Genomic DNA, 20,621 nt, shown 5'->3' with positions numbered 1-20,621 from the left:
AGTCTATTATTGTGACTTAAATGAAGATCAGACCACATTTTATGCATAATTAATGCAGAAAACCAGGTAATTGCAAAGGGTTCACAAACTTTTTTCTTGCAACTGTATATTGATGTAAAACTTAATATACATTCTACTCACCAGTCGAACTTGTATGGTGCGAATACCTTTGTTGTTTGCTGTTGCTGATAATGAATTGTCTATTAATTCAGCAAAGGCAAAAGCTGTTTATGATGAAAAAAGTAAATTATTTATAAATAATTGAATGCTGATCTTTCTAGGTCAAGAAATTCTGAACAAGCAATATACAACTGTACAGTGTACAACTGGTGCTAGTGGAATACTTACGCAAAGGAGTCTGTCCTTCACTGGCATAATATTCATACATGCCACTTTTAACCAATGTATCATAGTGAGGAAGAAAATCAATTCTTTCTCTTGTTGCTGAGGGCAGTGTTTGGTCTGCTGAATAAAGTATATACAAGGTGGTTCCATCTTTGACATACTTATCTAAAATTGGGGAAAAAAATTGGGATATATTTCCAGTTAATGAACAACAACCTAATTATTTGTATGTAGCCAATGGTCCAATTTTATATGCTGCACAATAACGAGTTCCTACTAAAAATGAGCCTCAGCACCTTATTCAAAATTCATAGATGATCAATCTATTCCATAAGGCTGCATACTCATTTTAAATAAATTTCTTGTTTTACACATGGTAAAGGACAAACCTACAAACCACTAGAACATTAAATATGCATATTTAAAAACAGCCTTAAGATTGTGTAATGAAATTACACACAAATTTGATTCACCAGCTCTGAAATAACCAATATTCAGTACTGCAGCTTCCCTTAATTAATCTGAATCTAAAAGACAAATACACCAGTTTATACTTAATCAATATGAAATCAGAGCTTCATTTTTTATATGTTGAGTTATAGGACCTGTTTGCAAGTTTATACATTTTCCACATTAAATACCACAACAAAATAACAATAGTTATAAGGAGGAAAAATATTTATGCACTCAGTGTCCAGCATCCCAAGCAAACACTTGCTTTATAATTGTTTTTTTCTGGGGAACAAAAAAAACTACTCAGTCGTATTGCTTCTTGCATCTCAAAAATGTGAGGGAAATTCATGCACCTAATTGTGTGTTGCCATTTTACTTTGTCTACAATTCAACATCTTCAAAACCAAAGCCTTCAAAAAAGGTTTGCCAGTCAAGTAGAGTGAATATCACTGGTGAAAGCTATAAGCTGTATTTTAGGGAAACAGTATTACAGGAAATATTAATGGGCTATGACAGAGCGATGGGACTTGTTAATGCATTCTCAATGAGGCTTTCTTGTAGTTGTGAAGAGTCATCAGTTGATTTAACTTCTGTGCACATATATTCGTTTTAATTTCTGAACTTGCTCATTTTTTTTTTGAATTTCACTCATTGCAGCTACAATTTTATAAAGCACCAAGTTTAGTGTTATCTGACAAACTGTTCACTTAAACATTTTTTGAATACCTTGTACCATGATCCTTTACTACTTGACAGTACAGGTCCTGAGTGGACCCATTTTTAAGAGTCAAAGTGAGAAAGTCAAGTGAAATGTCAAGATTGTGTCCCTAACCAAAATTTGTAAGATACAAATAGGCAAGAAATAGGATAGGTCTTGGTCATCTAATATTCTTTCTCTCAGTCAGCAAAACACATACTGGAGACAGAAGGGACCTTTTCCATCAATGTCTGCCTTTGCTGAGAAGTTGTTAGCAAGATATGGAAATTCAGCCATGCTTTAAGTTCTCATCATGGACCTTGTTGTTTTGTGGGGGTTGGGGGAAATCCATAGTACTGTAAGTACAATTGATTAATTTTGTTCAGATTAATGAGGCAAATATTTGAAGCATGCTTTAATGTAAAGTATTGCGACTACATCGTACCAAAATAAATAACCTGGTTTAAAATGAACTTACCAAAGTTTTGACTTTTGATTTCTTTTCTATTTGTTGTTGTAATTACAAATTTATTTTCTTCAGCAATTTCAAAAGCCTAAAAAAAATGCAAAAGAGACTGTTATAGTTGACTAGAGGAAGCTCCCATACACCAAACTTACCAAATACAATAAAGTCGGCACGATGCTACTATTTGGCAATGTAGTGTCTTCCTATCATTATACAAAGACTGCAACTACATCAATATAAACTGGGGGGGGGGGGGGTGTTGAATCTTCAACACCATGCCTCTCCTGAACCTGTGCTTACGAAGACAGATGAGAGACAGAAGACAATAGAATAGTGACATTGGGATAATACACATCATTTAAAATACGATCACCTTAGCAATTTCTACAAGACAAAACTTAATGTCATAAATGACTGTGACACGCGACCTGAGAATCCCTGCAGCAACTGATGACACTGTAATATCTGTCTCAGAGGCTGACATCAGAACATCTTTCAAAAGGTGAACCCTCGCAGAGGGTCAGGCCTTGATGGTGTACCTGGCAGGGCACTGAAAATGTGCCAACCAACTGGCTGGAGATATCAAGGAGTTCTCCATCTCTCACTGCTGCAGTCGCAGGTTCAAACCTACATCAAAAGGACATCAATCATATCCAAACCCATGATGAGCAGGGTGAGCTATCTTAATGACCATTGCCTAGTGGCACTCACATCTACTGTGAGGAAGTGCTTTGAGAGACTGCTCATGGCTAGAATTAACTCTTCCCTCAGCAAGTACCTGGAATCGCTGCAATGTGCTTTCTGCCACAATAGGACCACAATGGATTTAATCTCAGTCAACTTAGGAACACCTGGATGACAGCAATATCTACATCAGGCAGCTGAATACCGATATAGCTCAGCGTTTAGCACCATCAACTCCTCAGTTCTAATCAAGAATCTTCAAAACCTGGACCTCTGTACTTAATTCTGCAAACTGGATCCCTGACTTCCTAATCAGGAGACCACAGTCAGCGCAGATCAGAAATAACTGCTCCTCACAGACAATCAACAGAGGCACACCTCAAGGATGCATGCTTAGCCCACTGCTCTTTTCTCCCTACAGTCATGACTGTGTAGCTAGGCACAGCTCAAATGCCCTCTATAAAATTGCTGATGACACAACTGTTGTTGGCAGAATTTCAGGTAGTGACAAGGTGGTGTACAGGAGTGAGGTGGATCGGCTGGTTGAGTAGTGTCGCAACAACAACCTTGCACTCAACATCAGTAAGACTAAGGAACTGATTATGGACTTCAAGAAGGGCAGGTCAAGAAAACACACACCAGTCCTCGTCAAGGGGTCAGCAATGGAGAGAGAAGCTTCATGTTCCAGGTGTGAACATCACAGAAGATCTATCCTGGACCTTACATATTGGTACAATTATGAAGAAGACATGCCAGTGGCTACATTTCATTAGAAGTTTGAGGTGATTTAGTATGTCAGTCAGGACTCTAGCAAATTTCTACAGATGAGCATTCTGAACTTGTTTGCATCACTGCCTGGTATGGAAGCACCACTGCACAAGATTGGAAAGACCTACAGCAAGTCGTAAGCTCAACCTGCTCCATCATGGGCACTAACCTCCCCAGCATCCAGGACACCTTTAAAAGCAGATCCCTCAAGAAGGGGGCATCCATCATTAAGGACACTCAGAGGACATGCCTTCTTCTCATTACTATCATCAGAGAGGAGATACAGGAGCCTGAAGACCTATTCAGCATTTTAGGAACCACCTCTTGACCCTCTGCACCTGATTTCTGAATGGACAATGTCACTACCACAGTATTTTTGCTCTTTTTGCACTACTTATTTATATTTCCTATTGTAACTTAAAATTTTTTAAATTTATTGCCCTGTATCGTTACTGCAGAACAACAAATCTCTTGCCATATGTCAGTGATGATAAACCAAATTCTGAATTTTTTTCTGTCAATGAGAACCACTACTGATGCACCATATATTTCATCCAATGTATCAATGCGCCCTAACATGCATCAAAAGGCTGAACTACTTTTGAATTAAAATGTAAGAATTAATCCATGTGGTGAAGATACAAATGACTTGCACAGGAAACAGCCTGCAACATTATCTAAAGGTGGTGCCTGCGAACAATGTAACCAATGATGGCGTACTGCTGATAATTCACAATACTTCTTTCGCTGCTTCTTTCCAAAATGATTCTACCACTAAAATGCTTGGAATTGGAACCAGTGTGTTACATTTTGATGGTATGTTTTGGGACTAATTGAGCGATCTGGCGCTTTGCTGTCTCCAAAGGAGTTCAGAGAGATTTGGTGTGGAGTGTTTGTGGGCTCGAAGCCATGATCGACTCCATTGCTTCCCTCCAACCTCCAACTGAGGCATCGAGCACAGCTGAAGTTGAGAGAGACAGGCGGGTGTTCGGTGCCATCTGCCTGCGTTTGACTAGTCTTCCTCTTCCTCTCACTAGTTGCTGTTGAAGCAAAGTGCAGGAGTCTTGGGTTCTATGTTGCCAGGATTAATCAGCAAGGCCACGGACTCATTTTGGAACACTTTGAAGTTCATGTTGCATTTGTTCCTGGATCTTTTTTTTTGGCTATTTGTGAGCGGTTTGATCAGGGAACTGGATGAGGACCGGAACGGTTCAGCAAAGAATGGCCCTGTGGTCTGCATTGACTAGCGGTATGGCGCTGAACTGAAAACTATTGGACTTCTGGTTTGATGTTTGAGATTCTATGTGTTGTTTGCTCACTTTTGCTGTTTGCACAATACGTGCTTTTTTTCATGCATTGGGTGTTTGCTGTTTTCTTGAACTGGTTCCATGATGTTTCTGTTTCATGGCTGCAAGGGGGAGAACAAATCTCAAGGTTGTATTCTGTATACGTACTGTGATAATACATATTCTTTGAATCTTTGAGCCCTTAATTCTGCTTGCTGGAAGCATCAAAGGATACACTCAATGATCTAGAAAACCCTATTACTTTCCCTTATGTACCAGCTCTCCATTTATTTGCCCAATTCCAAATTCAGTCTAGATCTTACTTTAAACTAAATCTGTCGACATTAATATCACACTGCAGGAAGCAATGATCAACTGAATCAAAAAGTGTTAATGTTCACTTACCAGACCATACTAAAGGCCAGTCGATAATGTTGTGCAGATGTATGGAAGTAGCTAGAGGCCAGCGAGCACTGTGAGAGTCATGTTTTTTGACTTCTCCAGTGCGTTCAACACCATCCGCCCTGCTCTGCTGGGGCAGAAGCTGACGGCAATGCAGGTGGATGCTTTCCTGGTGTCGTAGATTCTTGATTACCTGACTGGCAGACCACAGTACGTGTGCTTGCAACACTGTGTGTCCGACAGAGTGATCAGCAGCACTGGGGCTCCACAGGGGACTGTCTTGTCTCCCTTTCTCTTCACCATTTACACCTCGGACTTCAATTACTGCACAGAGTCTTGTCATCTTCAGAAGTTTTCCGATGACTCTGCCATAGTTGGATGCATCAGCAGGGGAGATGAGGCTGAGTACAGGGCTATGGTAGGAAACCTTGTCACATGGTGTGAGCAGAATTATCTACAGCTTAATGTGAAAAAGACTAAGGAGCTGGTGGTAGACCTGAGGAGGGCTAAGGAACCGGTGACCCCTGTTTCCATCCAGGGGGTCAGTGTGGACATGGTGGAGGATTACAAATACCTGGGGATACGAATTGACAATAAACTGGACAGGTCAAAGAACACTGAGGCTATCTACAAGAAGGGTCAGAGCCATCTCTATTTCCTGAGGAGACTGAGGTCCTTTAACATCTGCCGGACGATGCGGAGGATGTTCTATGAGTCTGTGGTGGCCAGTGCTATCATGTTTGCTGTTGTGTGCTGGAGCAGCAGGCTGAGGGTAGCAGACACCAACAGTATCAACAAACTCATTTGTAAGGCCAGTGATGTTGTGGGGATGGAACTGGACTCTCTGACGGTGGTGTCTGAAAAGAGGATGCTGTCTAAGTTGCATGCCATCTTGGACAGTGTCTCCCATCCACTACATAATGTACTGGTTGGGCACAGGAGTACATTCAGCCAGAGACTCATTCCACCAAGATGCAACACAGAGCATCATAGGAAGTCATTCCTGCCTGTGGCCATCAAACTTTACAACTCCTCCCTTGGAGGGTCAGACACCCTGAGCCAATAGGCTGGTCCTGGACATTTCCTGGCATAATTTACATATTACTATTTAATTATTTATGGTTTTATTACTATTTAATTATTTATGGTGCAACTGTAACGAAAACCAATTTCCCCCCGGGATCAATAAAGTATGACTATGACTATGTTGGCAGCACACCAGAACCTCTCCTCTATGTAGCAGGGCCCCTCCACAAGTCCTAATCTAAGTGATTAGATGTACATTGTATCAGGCCCACTCATCTCACTACTTGTTATTTAAATATCTACAGATAACTACTAGCAACACACATAAAAATTGCTGGTGAACGCAGCAGGCCAGGCAGCATCTATGGGAAGAGGTACAGTCGACGTTTTGGGTCGAGACCCTTCGTCAGGACTAACTGAAAGAAGAGACAGTAAGATTTGAAAGTGGGAGGGGGAGGGGGAGAGGGAGAGCCGAAATGATAGGAGAAGACAGGAGGGGGAGGAATGGAGCCAAGTACTCGACAGTTGATTGGCAAAAGGGATATGAGAGGATCATGGGACAGCAGGCCTCGGGAGGAAGACGGGGGACGGGGGAAGCCCGAAGGATGGGCAAAGAGTATAGTGAGAGGGACAGAGGGAGAAAAAGGAGAGAGAAAAAAATTAATAATAATAATAAAAAATAAATAACGGATGGGATACAAAGGGGAGGTGGGGCATTAACGGAGGTTAGAGAAGTCAATGTTCATGCCATCAGGTTGGAGGCTACCCAGATGAAATATAAGATGTTGTTCCTCCAACCTGAGTGTGGCTTCATCTTGACAGTAGCGGCGGCCATGGACAGACATATGAGAATGGGAGTGGGACATGGAATTAAAATATGTGGCCACTGGGAGATCCTGCTTTCTCTGGCGGACAAAGCGTAGGTGTTCAGCGAAACGGTCTCCCAGCCTGCGTCGGGTCTCGCTAACATACAGAAGGCTGCATTGGAAGCACCGGACGCAGGATATCACCGCAGCCGACTCACAGGTGAAGTGTCGCCTCACCTGGAAGGACTGTCTGGGGCCCTGAATGGTGGTGAGGGAGGAAGTGTAAGGGCATGTGTAGCACTTGTTCATTTCAATCTCCCCCTCCCCTTCCCAGTTCCAAATCTCTTACTATCTCTTCTTTCAGTTAGTTCTGACGAAGGGTCTCAGCCCGAAACGTCAACTGTACTTCTACCTATAGATGCTGCCTGGCCTGCTGCGTTCACCAGCAATTTTTATGTGTGTTGCTTGAAATTCCAGCATCTGCAGATTTCCCCGTGTTTGCATTTTTAGATTACTACTAGCTTTTTTTGCTGTTAAACCTCTTTCTTTGGCGCAGGGAGGGAGGCAAGTATGAAGTTTAGTGTAGGAAAACTATCTAAGATCTCATTAGAACTTAGACGATGTGGAATCAGTGACCCCTGAATTAGCAAGGAAAAATGAAGTTACTTTGCTATAATATTTAGGGATTCTTAAGTTTTGTTTTTGAAAATACTTTTATTTTCTTTAATACTCCCAAGTTTTCCAGTATCTCCAAATGTCATACACATTCAAGAACTTAAAAGCCAGTCGCATTGACAAGGGCAGAGGTGCAAGGCTTTGCAGACAGACAAAGAGGAGGAACCGTTTTCTCAAGGAATAAGCTATCATCACTTTATCACGAGAGGCCCTGTCACTATGCGGACCAAAGTGCAAGCGTTGAGATGCTTTATTCTTGCACAATCAGTCCACTGCATTAACACTACAAATGTCCAGGCTGGGAACTGCTGGTGATGATTATGAATAGGGGGAAAGATGTAGTCCAATGGCAACTAACCAAGCTCAAGACAAATTCATTGTCCACACCATGCAACAATGGAGAATATCTTTCCAGAAATTATTGCTTGAATTTACCTCTTTAGGCAGTATACTCAAATCCTTTTGATAACATAATTCTTATGCCAGAAACCAACCCCAACCGTGACAAATATCCATGACAAATAATCCTTCCTTAAACAAAAACCAAAACTGTAGGAAATCCAAGATGTAGTTGCATTCCACTTCTCTACTCATCCTTCAAGCCATTTCATAAAATGTGAAACATACCACTTGCTTTCTCAATAATTTTTACACAAGCATTCCATCTCAATCTGCACAAGGTATTTCTCTACTAAGTGTTCAAATCGCCACTCTCTTAAACTGACTGTATAGTCAGAGTAACAGTGTGGAAAAAGGCCCTTCAGTAAAAGTCATCCATGCCAACTGCAGAGTACATCTAGCTAGTCTCCTTTGCCCACTTTTGGACCATATCCCTCCAAACGTCTTCAATCATAGTCGTAGAGCAATATAGCAGAGACATGGGCCCTTTAACCTAACCAGTCGAGGCCGACTACTGTGCCTACCCAATTTCCTGCCTTCGTCCTATACCCCTCTAAGCCCCACCTCTCCAAGTTCCTATCTAAGTATTTCGCAAATCGTACTACTGTACCTGCCTCAACCACTTCCTCTGGCAGCTCGTTCCATGTACTCACACCCTCTGCATGTAAAACTTGTCCCTCCAGTCACATTTAAAACTTTCTCCTCTTATCCTAAATCTATGCTTCCTAATACTGGATTCCACTTCTCTGGGGGAAAGAAGACTGTTACTATTCACCTCTCAATTCTAACCATTTCTTATGCCAGAATGGATACCTCTCATTCTCCTATGTTATAAAGCAGGGGTAGGCCAAATCCGGCCCGTGAGCAAATATTGGGATGCTATGCTTATCTGGCCTGACAGCGATTTTTCCTTATTCTGAGTGTTTCACGCAACCACACTGATGGACATGCATGGCGTCTTGTTACACTGGCCCCAGGTTCCATTTTGTTCCAAATCAAACACTGGTATATATGAATGACAGGAAGGCAGACTACCCTATTAATATGTATTAGATACTCTCCGTGCACACGCAGGTTTTCAGATAGGATCGTTCAAATTTGTAAACAGAATCAGCGTCACTGTGTTTTAACAAGAAATCCACACTAAATATCCAGATACTTACATGTGATACGATGCCTGTTGAATCACTCGCGTTTCGAAATAAAATCAAAGAAAAAAATTCCAATGGCAATGAATGCAAAACGCAGGAAGGTAGACGCTGAGTGTCGAAAAAGCAGTGAAAATGAAGGAAATAACCATGCCAGCTACAAAGTCTCAAAACGTATTGCAGAAAAGATGAAGCCTTTTACAAATGGAGAGTTTGTCAAAGAATGTTTACTGGCAGTGGTGGATATTGTTTGTCCTGAAAAGAAATCTTCATTTGCATCTATCAGTATGACAGCAAGAACGATCACACGGCAAGTTAGAGAAATGTCAGCAAATGTTAAAAGTTGTTTAAGGGATGCCTGCAACTAATTGCATTTTTTTTCAATTGCGCTTGATGAGAGTACAGACTTGAGAGACACTGCTCAACTTGCAGTGTTTGTGCGAGGACTGGCCTCAACTTTTCAAATTTTTGTAGAGTTTATTTAATTAATTCCTATGAAGGACATAGTTACTGGAGCAGACATTTTTGAAGCTTTGCTGAAAATGATGTCAGAAATGAAACTTAATGTGTCAAAGCTAATTGGCATCACAACTGATGGGGCACCAGCAGTGGTGGGGCAAGAAAACTAAACTGAGTTCTTTGATTGCTAATTGGCATCCTTGGTTAAGCACAAATAATTTTCTAGCATGTGTTATTCATTAATTTGAGGAAAAACATAACTAGATGTATTTAAATGGATAATTCCCATATTTCAAGTTTTTTTATGGCATTTATCTGGCCCACCGTCCTCTCATTAATACGCGATCCGGCCCACAAAGGCAAAAAGGTTGTCTACCCCTGTTATAAAGAATAAAGACTGAGGCTGGACAACCTCTCTCTATAACTCAGGCCTTCTAGTTCTGGCAACATTATCATAATTCGTTTCTGCACTCTTACCAGTTTAACCAAGCCCAATCTATTACAAAGTGACCAAAACTCTACACAGTACACCAAATGTATCCTCACCAATAACTTGTACATCTAGAACAACTTGCATTTTTCTTGTGATCCTGTTAGACTTTGGGAATGTAGGACACTCTAAGTCTGGTTCATTGGTTCATTAGTGAGACTGACAGTGGGGGAGCTGCATGGCTTCACTTGCTGCATGCCCCAGGCCCTCATGCCACAGCATTGCCTGTTGTAGCCGCTCAGGGGAGAAGAAACCAAAGGTGGTGTGGGAGAAAGCAGAGGCACAGTGGGCATGCTGGAATCCATCTGGGTTTAGGGCTGTCCCCTCCCTTTCTAGTGTTTGCTGGCAGAAAGACAAACTGAATTGCATTCATTTGCACTGAGGGTAATAAGGAACTGCCGGGTGCTTGTTCTTGCAGAAACATGGCCCCATCAATGGTCCCATCCTGTGCACCATCAATTTTCAGGCCATGCCATTCAGTGACTTCAGTGACTTAAGAATTATAGAGTCATGGAAAAGTACAGCATAGAACAGGCCCTTTGGCCCATCTAGTCCATTTAAACTGCCTCATGTCATCGACCTACACCTGCACCTTACCCATTCATACCTCTACTATCCATGTACCTATTCAAACTTCTCTTAAAAGTTGAAATCGAGCTCACATGCACCACTTACGCTGGCAACTCATTGCACTCTCAGCACCCTCTGAGTGAAGTTTGCCCTCATATTCCCCTTAAACTTTTCACCTTTCAACCTTAACCCTTGATCTCTAGTTGTAGTCCTACCCAATCTCAGTGAAAAAAGCCTGCTTGCATTTATTCTATCTATACCTCTCATAATTCTGCATACCTTCATCAAATCTCCTCTTAATCTTCTATGTTCTAAAGGATACAGTCATAACCTATTCAGTCTTTCCTTACAACTCAGGTCCTCCATCCCAGCAAAATCCTTGTAAATTTTTTCTGTATTCTTTCAATCTTATTTACATCTTTCCTCGGTAGGTAACCAAAACTGCACACATTACTCCAAAGTAGGCATCACCATCATCTTCTACAATTTCAACATCTCATCTGGACTCAATACTTTTGATTTATGAAGGTCAATGTACCAAAAGCTTCCTTAATGAACCTAACTACCTTTGACATCACTTTCAATGGTTATGGACCAGTATTCCCAGATCCCTTTGTTCTACTGCACACTAGGTAAGACGTACCCTGGTTGGTCCTAGTGAAGTGCACACCTTGTACTTGTCTGTATTGAATTCCATCTGCCATTTTTCCAGCTGGTTCAGATGTCACAAGTTCTGACAGTCCTGATGAAGGGTCTTACATCAAACATCATCTGTCTTTTTCATAGATGCTGCCTGGCCGGCTGAGTCCCTCCAGCATTTTGTGTGTGTAGCTCTGATAGTCTTGGGCCCCTGCAATTTCTGCACTTGCCTCCCACAGGGTCTGAAAGAACACCTTGTCAGGCCCTGGGGATTTATCCACCCTAACTGTCCTGAAGACAAGAAGAACCTCCTCCTCTGTAATCTCTATTGGGTCCATGACCTTGTTTCCTCTTTGCCTCACTTCTATATACTCTGTCTCTGTTTCCCATGTAAATACAAATGAAAGGCTATCTGGTAAAGAAGAATCTCAGTGTTGTGTACTACATATATACTTTAACAATAAAGTAACCTTTGAAAAAAATCCACTTAAGATCTCCCCCATCTCTTTTGGCTCCATGCATAGATTACCATTCTGATCTTCCAGAGGACCAGTTTTGGCATTTGCAATCCTTTTTGCTCTTAATATATCTGTAGAATCCCTTAGGATTCTCCTTCACCTTATCTGCTAGAATAACCTCATGCCTTCTTTTAGCCCTCCTGATTTCTTTCTTGCGCATCTCCTTTTTTTTTTCTTAACTAGGGCCTCAAAATCTCTTATAAACCAAGGGTCCCTAAATCTGTTATCTTTACCTTTTATTCTGACAGGTACATACAAGCATTGTACTCTCAAAATTTCACTTTTGAAGTCCTCCCACTCACCAAGTACACCTTTGTGAGAAAACAGCCTGTCCCAATTAACACTTGTCAGATTCTTTCTGGGACCATCAAATTTGGTCTTCTTCCAATTTATAATCTCAACACACAGACCGGACATATCCTTTTCCATATTTACTTTGAAACTAATGGCATTAGGATCACTAGATGTACAGTGTTTCCCAACACAAACTTCTGTTGCTGCCCTGTCTCATTCCCCAAGGGTAAATCAAGTATCACACTGTCTCATTGGGATTTCTATGTACTGATTTAGGAAACTTGTCTGAACACATTTGACAAAGTCTATCTCATCTAGTCCTCTCACAGTATGGAAGTCCCAATCAATACGTGGAAAGTTAAAATCACCTACTATAACAACCTTGGTGTTTCTTGCAACAGTCTGCAATCTCTCTACAAATTTGTTCCTCTAAATCCCAGTCTGCTGGGTGGTCTATAATAGGCATCCATTAGTCTCATGAGACCATGGATTTGTGCCTTGGAAGGTTTCCAGGGTGCAGGCCTGGGCAAGGTTGTATGGAAGACCAGCAGTTGCCCCTGCTGCAAGTCTCCCCTCTCCATGCCACCAATGTTGTCCAAGGGAAGGGCATTAGGACCCATACAGCTTGGCACCGGTGTTGTCGCAGAGCAATGTGTGGTTAAGTGCCTTGCTCAAGGACACACACGCTGCCTCAGCCAAGCTCGAACTAGCGACCTTCAAATCACTAGGCGAACGCCTTAACCACTTGGCCACCCATATTATGGGTGGTCTATAATATAACCTCATTAACATGATCATACATTTCTTATTGCTCAGTTCCACCCATAAAGCCTCGCTAGTTGAGTTCTCCAGTCTGTCATGACTGAGCACTGCCGACATTTTCCTTGACCCTTAATGCCACCGCTCCACTTTTAATCCCTCCCATTCCGTTGCATCTACAACCGGACCCTGGAATATTGAGCTGGCACTCCTGCCCCTCCTGCAACCAAGTCTCACCAATGACCACAATATCATAATTCCATTTGCTGATCCATGCCCTGAGCTCATCTGCCTTTCCTACAATACTTCTTGCGTTAAAATATACACACAGTTCAGTACATTAGTTACGCCATGCTAAACCTTTTGACTCCCGATTTTGTCTAAGGTCTTAACAACATGTTTCCACAACCTTTCCACTATCAGTTCTGGCAGTCTGGTTCCCAACCCCCTGTAACTCTGGTTAAAACCCCCATGTGGCACTAGCAAATTTTCCCAACAGGATATTAGTCTTCCTCAGGTGCAAACTGTCTCTTCTGTACTGGTCCGACCTTCCCTGGAACAGAGTGCAATGATCCAAAAATCACCCTCCTCCTGCTAAACCAACTCCTTAGCCATGAGGTAAACTGTATGATTTTCCTATTTCTGGCCTCACTAGCACATAGCACAACCCTGGGGGTCCTGTTCTTTAATTTAGTATCTAACTCCCTAAACTCACTTTGCAGAAACTCTTCACTCTTCCTACCTTTGACACTGGTACCTACTTGGACCACAACCTCTGGCCGCTCACCTTCCCACTTAAGAATCTGCTGAGTTGATCCGAGATGTCCCAGACACTAGCACCCGAAAGGCAACATACCATCCAGGAATCTCATTCTCGTCCACAGAACCTCCTTTATGTTACCCTAACAAATACGCTGCCACCACAACTCACCTGCCTCCTCTTTCCCTTCGGAGTCACAGAGTCCGACAGTGCCAGAAACCTGACCGCTGTGACTTTCCTCTGCTGGGTCAACCCCCCAACAGTGTCCAAAGTGGTATACCCATTGTTGAGGGGGATGGCCACAGGGCTACTCTGCACTGGCTGTTTAACCTCATCCTCCTTCCTGTCACGCAGTCTCTTGTGTCCTGCACCTTGGGAGCAACTACCTCTCCATCTATCCTATCCATTATCTCTTCAGTAGCAACTCCACCCCAGCCTCGAATGATCTGAAGTTCATCCAGTTCCAGCTCCAAACTCTTAACACGGAGCGGTAGAAACTACAATTGGATGCACTTCTTGTAGGTGAAGTTGTTAGGGAAATTGAAGGTCTCCCTGCCTTCCTCCATCTCAAAATAGGAGCACTCAACTGTCCTGCCTAGCATCCCTACTGTTCTAACTGTGCAAATATAAAGAAGGAAACAGTATAAACTGCAAATAAAAACCTAGTTTTTTCACCTTTTCTCTCTCCAGCCTCTCTGTATTGAAGTCTCAAAGATCTAAAATCTCAAACAATGACTCCAGCAACAGCCGCTTGAACCGCCTGTTTTATATTTATTTATTCTTGCCAATCAATCCTGGACTTGGGCTCTACTTATTCTTTGTGTCTGTATGATTTTCTGCTACCACAACTATATGTACTATGTGTGACTGTTGATACTGTGTTTGCATTTTGGTCCTGGAGGAAAACTGCTTTAATTGCAAATGTGTATGGTTGAATGACAATTAAACGAACAGAACATACAGTCCCAGGTCCTATACTCAGAGTCCTGACTGATGAAGGCCAGTGTGCTCAGCACCTTTTTTCAATCACACTCTCTACCTGTGATACCACTTTCAACAAACTTTGTGCACGTACCTTCCTGGTGCCCTACCATTTATTGTATAAGTTCTACACTGATTTGACTTTCCAAAGTGAATCACTTCATTGTATCGTATTGAGATCCACTTGTCACTCTTAACCCCACCTCTCTAACTGATTAAGATCCCCTTGCAATTTTCTTCACCATCAACAGCACCTAATTTTGTGTTATCTGCAAACTTACTGATTAAGCTTTGCAACCAAATCATGCATATAATGAGTAACAAGAGGTCCACACACCAAACCTTATAGCACATTGGTCACCAACCTCTTTTCCTTCTGCTTCCCATTTCAGAATCCACCTAACTAGCTCTCTCTAGATCATGTTAAAGGCCTTACTATAGTCAAATAGACAACATCCGCTGCCCTATCCTCATTTAGGTTTTTTGTTACTTCTGCATGACTTACTATACACAGCCATGCTGAACTCCTCATAATCAAACGTTGTCTAAACAAATGCTGATGGGTCCTGCCTCTCGAAATTCCCTTCAGCAACTTCACTTTTTAAACACCAGAACAACAGTAGCCATCTTCTGGTCTTTCAGAACTTCACTAGTGGCTAACAATGAAGCAAATATTTCCACAAAAGTCTATGCAATTTCTCTCTTGCCTTACACAAATACAAGGATGCATTCTGCCAACTCCAGGGGGGTTTATCCATCTTAATGCACAATAAAGCTACAAAAATCTCCTCTACTTGTTTCACTCATCTCTTCAGCAACCATGATTTTCCTCTTAGTTGACATTGAGGTGAAATATTTGTTAAAAACCCCCACCTCTGTCCTCAAAGGGGGCCCCTTCACTAGAATGAGGGGGGATTTCTACCAGCTGTTCTATCCTCCAGTCTACAAACAGATCCCAAATAGCCAAAGCCCATGACTACCTACAGTTCAAACCATTTTTAGATAACATGCTTTAACAAGCCTGACTGTCCAGGCACACCCATTGCTTAAGCGTGCTCCTGCCCCACAGAACTCGCGTCTGAACACTGTGACTCTGTTTCATCCCCCTTGGTTCATTCCTACCCACATCCGTGGCACTTCACATGCTCTCTATCTTTTCAATAACTTTAAGTTCCCCGTCATCTCATTTTCACTATGGATACCCAGTCCCCACTATCCTCCATGAGGAGAGCCGCAAAGCTCTCTGCTTTTTTTCCGACAATAGACACAACCAGTTGCCCTCTGCCACCACTCTCCACCGTCTGGCTAAATTGGTCCTCACCCTCAACAATTCTCCTTCGGCTCCTCCCACTTCTTTCAAACCCATGGGTCCCACCTTTTTCATCAGCTAATTGGAATAGGCCATGTTCGAACCATACACCAGCATCATCACCCCCCCCCCCAACTCTTCCGATGCTATGATGACAATGCCTTGGTGCTGTTTTCCTGCATCCATGCTGAGTTCATAAATTTGCCTCCAAATTCCACCTGACCTCAAATTTACTTGGTCCTTTTCTGACACCTCACTCCCCTTCCTCCATCTCTGGAGATAGTCTATCTACTGATATCTTTTATAAACCCTCTGACTTTTACAGCTATCTGGACTATACTCCTTCCCACCCTGTCACTTGTAAAAATGCCATTCCCTTTTCTCAGTTCCTCCATCTCCACTTCATTTGTTCTCAGGATAAAACTTTTCATTCCAGAAAAACTGAGGTCCTCCTTCTTCAAACAAAGGGGCTTCCCTTCCTCCATCATCAACACTGCCCTCATGCACATCTCTTCCATTTTGCACACATATGCCCTCACCCCATCCTTCTGCCGCACTAGTGGGTTCCTCTTTTCCTCACCTATCACCCCACTAGCCTCCGCATCCTGCATATAACTCTCCATAACTTCTGCCATCTTCAATGGGATCCCACCAGCAAGCACATCTTGCCCCCCTACCCCCACCTTTCAGCAGAAATTGCTCCTTACCTCACTCTCTAGTCCATTCGTCCCTCCCTATTGATCTCCCTCCTGGCACTTATTCTTGCAAGCGAAATAAGTGTCACACCTGCCCCTATGTCTCCTCTCTCACTACCATTCAGGGCCCCAAACAGTCCTTCCAGGTGAGATGACATTTCACCTACAAGTCTGTTGGTGTCATCTACTGTATCCCATGCTCCCAGTGTGGTCTCCTAGTTATCAGTGAAACCCAACGTAGATTAGGACGTTGCTTTGTCAAGCAACTTTGCTCCATCTGCCACAAAAAGTGGGATATTATGGTGGCCACCCATTTCAATACTACTTCCCATTCCCATATGTCAGTCCATCGCCTTCTCCAGTGTGATGAGGCCACACTGAAGTTGGACAAGCGACAGCTTGTATTCAATTGGGTAGCCTCCAACCTGATGGCATGAACATCAATTTCTTGAACTTCTGGTAATTGCCCCCCCCCACCTCCCTGCATCATTCCCCATTCTTGTTTCCCTCTCACACCTTCTCTTCTTACCTGCCCATCACCTCATCCTGGTGCTCCTCCCACTTTCATGGTCTTCTGCCATCTCCTATCAGATTCTCTCTTCTCCAGCCCATTATCTCTTTCACCAATCAACTTCCCAGCTCTTTACTTCATCCCTCTCCCTGTTTGACCTATCACCTGTCACCTTAGAACCATAGAACCATAGAAACTACAGCACAGAAACAGGCCTTTTGGCCCTTCTTGGCTGTGCCAAACCATTTTCTGCCTAGTCCCACTGACCTGCACACGGACCATATTCCTCCATACACCTCCCATCCATGTATCTGTCCAATTTATTCTTAAATGTTAAAAAAGAACCCGCATTTACCACCTCATCTGGCAGCTCATTCCATACTCCCACCACTCTCTGTGTGAAGAAGCCCCCACTAATGTTCCCTTTCAACTTTTCCCCCCTCACCCTTAACCCATGTCCTCTGGTTTTTTTCTCCCCTTGCCTCAGTGGAAAAAGCCTGCTTGCATTCACTCTATCTATACCCATAATTTTATATACCTCTATCAAATCTCCCCTCATTCTTCTACACTCCAGGGAATAAAGTCCTAACCTATTCAACCTTTCTCTGTAACTGAGTTTCTCAAGTCCTGGCAACATCCTTGTAAACCTTCTCTGCACTCTTTCAACCTTATTTATATCCTTCCAGTAATTTGGTGACCAAAACTGAACACAATACTCCAGATTCGGCCTCACCAATGCCTTATACAACCTCATCATAACATTCCAGCTCTTATACTCAATACTTTGATTAATAAAGGCCAATGTACCAAAAGCTCTCTTTACGACCCTATCTACCTGTGACGACACTTTTAGGGAATTTTGTATCTGTATTCCCAGATCCCTCTGTTCCACTGCACTCCTCAGTGCCTTACCATTAACCCTGTATGTTCTACCTTGGTTTGTCCTTCCAACGTGCAATACCTCACACTTGTCAGTATTAAACTCCATCTGCCATTTTTCAGCTCATTTTTCCAGCTGGTCCACGTCCCTCTGCAGGCTCTGAAAACCTTCCTCACTGTCTACTACACCTCCAATCTTTGTATCATCAGCAAACTTGCTGATCCAATTTACCACATTATCATCCAGATCATTGATATAGATGACAAATAACAATGGGCCCAGCACTGATCCCTGTGGCACACCACTAGTCACAGGCCTCCACTCAGAGAAGCAATTCTCTACCACCACTCTCTGGCTTCTTCCATCGAGCCAATGTCTAATCCAATTTACCACCTCTCCATGTATACCTAGCGAGTGAATTTCCCTAACTAACCTCCCATGCGGGACCTTGTCAAAGGCCTTACTGAAGTCCATGTAGACAATATCCACTGCCTTCCCTTCATCCACTTTCCTGGTAACCTCCTCGAAAAACTCCAACAGATTGGTCAAACATGACCTACCACGCACAAAGCCACCTTCTACTACTCCCTCTCCTCCCAACTTCTTAGTCTGACTTCCCCTCCTTTCCAGTCTGATGAAGGGTCTCAGCTCAAAACGTCAACTGTTTACTTTTCCATAGATGCTGCCTGGCCTGCTGAGTTCCTCCAGCATTTTGTGTGTAGTCTAACATGTTTATGCATACTGTCTTCTGTCTGATAATAGTGTCAGTGAATATATTAAATTTCCCTTAATAATCCACCATCTCCCATTTTACCTAGGACATTGACAGCTGCCTTGCTTTTGTGTTTCAAGTTTTTGCATCTGTCAAGTACAACCATCCCCTACAAGTCTACTTTCATGGTCTTGAAGATCTTTCAGCATTTGCTTTCTCAAGAACACTACTTAGCATGCTGGTAGAAAATCGAAGAAAAAGAAAAAATAAATAAAAGTGGGATTTAAAAAGATAGATTCACTGAGTTTTAGAAAGATAATTCCAAAATTTGTGATCCAAGTAGCTTAAAACCCAAAACCACAGTGATTCTACAGGAGCTGGAAATCTGGAGCAATACGCACAAAATGCTGGAGGAACTGTAAAGTCAGGCGACCATCTACGGTGGGAAATAGTCGCGATTCTGGGCAGAGACCTTGATCCACAGATGCAGCCTGACCTGAATTCTTCCAGCATTTTGTGTGTGTACCTTAAAACCACGAATCGTACAAAACTGAAAATGACCATTCTGAAGGTAAAGACAGATACTTCATTTTAGCAACTTGTTTCAAGGCATCATCCACAACGAGTTGCGCACTATGTCAATTCCACTGAAGCACACGGAAAGAGGGCCGGAACTTGCTGAGAAATACCAGCAGACCTGTTCTGACAGTAACGGACTCCGATAGTCGCAAGGTGCCCGGGAAAATCCCAAACCCCTTCCGTCCACTTTTCATGCTCCAGTGCGGTTCGGGCCATCAGCGGGGGAATTAAAAACACTGCGCATTGAAACTGTAACTGCAGAGAATCTCGAGATGAACATCTCCCCCAATCTCCTATTTACATTAGTGAGTTTAAGCGTCTCTTTCAGCCTCCCGGGATGTAGCAGCCCAGCGGTGCTGAGGGTGATCAGGCCGCGGGGATCCCCGTGTTTTCCCCTCCCACTATTTACCCGACACACGGCGCTCCTGAACTCGGTGTACGTGCTGCTGCTGCTCAACTCCAAGGATTTCTCCGAAGAGTCTCCCAGGCGACGATCAAAGATGAAGATCGTTTTACTCTTGTCCTTGTCTTGCTCGGCTTTCGCCGCGACCACAGGACCCGGTGGTGCTGCAGGTGATGAGTCCACCGGCCACTGCGGCTCCCCCGTCCCCCCACCGCTCTCGGCTGCCGCCGCCATTTTCAGGAACCTCCGCTCACCGCAAGAACCCAGTTTGATGGAGACCCGACGTCACTTCCGTCACACAGTCCGACGATTTCAACTGCGACTGCACGAGTGAGGGCGCGCTCTTTCAACACCCAAGGTTGTTAAATGTCATTTCCAGTAGACAAAGTTCAAAGTACGCACATGTCACCATATACAACCCTGTGATTCATTTTCTTGTGGGCATACTCAACAAATCTATAGAATAAAAACTATCACAAACAATGGGACGTTCAACCAGAGTGCAGAAGGCAACACACTGCAAATGCAAAAAGGAATAATGATATAAATAAGCGATAAATATAGAGAACATGAGATGAAGAGTCCTTGAAAGTGAGCTACACACAAAATGCTGGAGGAACTCAGCAGGCCAGGCAGTATCTATGGAAAAGAGTATAGTCGACGTTTCGGGCCGTGACCCTTGAAAGTGTGTCCATTGGTTGTGGGGACATTTCAATGATGGGCAATGAAGTTGAGAGAAGTTATCCCCTTTGGTTCAAAAGCCTGACAGTTAAGGGGTAATAACTTTTTATTCGCAGTTATTTTGTAAATAACACTATTCTTTGACTATGACTATGACTATTTCTGGTCAGATGCTAAAAGACGAACGTCTGCTGAAACAGATCTTCTACTCCCAGCTTAAGGCAAA

The 20,621-nt window shown here is 43.0% G+C and overlaps 1 protein-coding gene across 4 annotated transcripts in view; it reads right to left on the bottom strand.

The window, feature by feature from the left end:
• Positions 1-19,983, bottom strand: part of smchd1 (structural maintenance of chromosomes flexible hinge domain containing 1) — a 169,004-nt gene extending 149,021 nt beyond the window's left edge. For all 4 annotated transcript variants that reach the window (XM_072255886.1, XM_072255895.1, XM_072255904.1 and 1 more), the window contains exons 1-4: positions 19,721-19,983; positions 1,974-2,049; positions 349-510; positions 142-224 (exon numbers count right to left, since the gene is read on the bottom strand). In XM_072255886.1, the coding sequence (XP_072111987.1) occupies positions 142-224; positions 349-510; positions 1,974-2,049; positions 19,721-19,948 (549 nt within the window). In that variant the 5' untranslated portion in view covers positions 19,949-19,983. The remainder of the gene's footprint in view (positions 1-141; positions 225-348; positions 511-1,973; positions 2,050-19,720) is intronic.
• Positions 19,984-20,621: the final 638 nt, after the last annotated feature.

Source organism: Mobula birostris, chromosome 1 (assembly GCF_030028105.1).
Source record: "Mobula birostris isolate sMobBir1 chromosome 1, sMobBir1.hap1, whole genome shotgun sequence".
NCBI lineage: Eukaryota > Metazoa > Chordata > Chondrichthyes > Myliobatiformes > Myliobatidae > Mobula > Mobula birostris.
This window is presented reverse-complemented; position numbering and strand designations above follow the sequence as displayed.